General features: G+C 39.3%; 1 protein-coding gene across 1 annotated transcript in view; it reads left to right on the top strand.

The window, feature by feature from the left end:
- The window catches only part of BST1 (bone marrow stromal cell antigen 1), a 46,842-nt gene that overhangs the window by 18,978 nt on the left and 26,746 nt on the right, over window positions 1-1,118 (top strand). Inside the window, exon 3 of the mRNA XM_007950084.1 lies at window positions 304-396. Within this exon, the coding sequence (XP_007948275.1) occupies window positions 304-396 (93 nt within the window). The remainder of the gene's footprint in view (window positions 1-303; window positions 397-1,118) is intronic.

The following is a 1,118-nucleotide window of genomic DNA, read 5'->3' as shown; positions in this document are numbered from 1 at the left end:
GGGGGGAGGGGGGGCACAATTCAATCCATAACACCAGTCTAATGCTTGCTTTCATAAATTCAGGTAAAGTAAAACAGTTGGATGAGCTGGTGACCAGAGCTGTCCATGTCTACACAGTTATATAGTCAACAGTCAATGAATGCATGAATGAGAAAGATAGCCTAAAAATAAAAGCTACAAATAAATAAATAAAACCCTCAAAAATCTTCTGTAAGAATGTCATGTGTAAATAAATTAACAATTGAAATGGAAAAAGCATCTTATTGCTATAGGACTTTAAGAGCTATTTTCCTTGCTTTTCAGTTTTTTTGCAGACTATGAAATTCCATACTTCCAGAAGAAAAAAATCACACGATTTGAGATCTGGGTAATGCATGAAATTGGAGGACCCAATGTGTAAGTTATGGTGCTATTGATGATGAGTAACTGGGCAACCATGCTTTTCTGGCATATATATGTGCACATTCATTTGACATTGTCATTTTTTTGGGAAATGAAACTTCTCACTGTTTCAGAAGTGGTGGGTAGAGAAAGACAGGAGCTTGGTTTTCTGAGAATGTCATGAACTAATCCTGAGTCCAGAGAGGAAAACTTCTCCTTCATCCAAGGTACTCCTCTCTGCCAGGGGAATTGTATTCCTTTCTGAGTGAAGTGGGCAACTTTGAAAAAATGAGTTCCTTATGCATTTGTCCATATCAAAGCCAGTTAGTTTTTCATTCTGGTCATTTGAAAGTCAAAAGCCCTCATTGAAGGCTCTTAGTATTGACCCAGGACAATGTGATGAAAACATTATTCTCAGAGAGCAATCAGCTCCACAGATGGGTCTCAGACAACTGACAAAGAAAACTTTTAAGATCCATATTTTCTGGGAAGCCACTTGAGCTTATATAAATGTAAGCTTGAACTCATCCCTGTCAGCAATGAAGGGTAATGTTGGCACACACTCAGATAAAACACTTAAGCCCATTGGTTCAGAGACAAGCCAATGGGGCTATAGCCTCATGAAAGCAGGAAAGCCTGATGGAGCTTCAGAGACTAGCTGGGTTGGTCTTTGGTTTTCTATGGAGGAAAGTATTGCTGACCCCACTGAGTGGATGAGCTGTTGAACACAAGTTCCA

This window comes from Orycteropus afer, unplaced genomic scaffold, assembly GCF_000298275.1.
Source record: "Orycteropus afer afer isolate SDZICR_OR568_19922 unplaced genomic scaffold, OryAfe1.0 scaffold00262, whole genome shotgun sequence".
NCBI classification, from domain to species: domain Eukaryota; kingdom Metazoa; phylum Chordata; class Mammalia; order Tubulidentata; family Orycteropodidae; genus Orycteropus; species Orycteropus afer.
The sequence above is the reverse complement of the archived record's forward strand: the minus strand, read 5'-3'. Positions and strand labels throughout refer to the sequence as shown.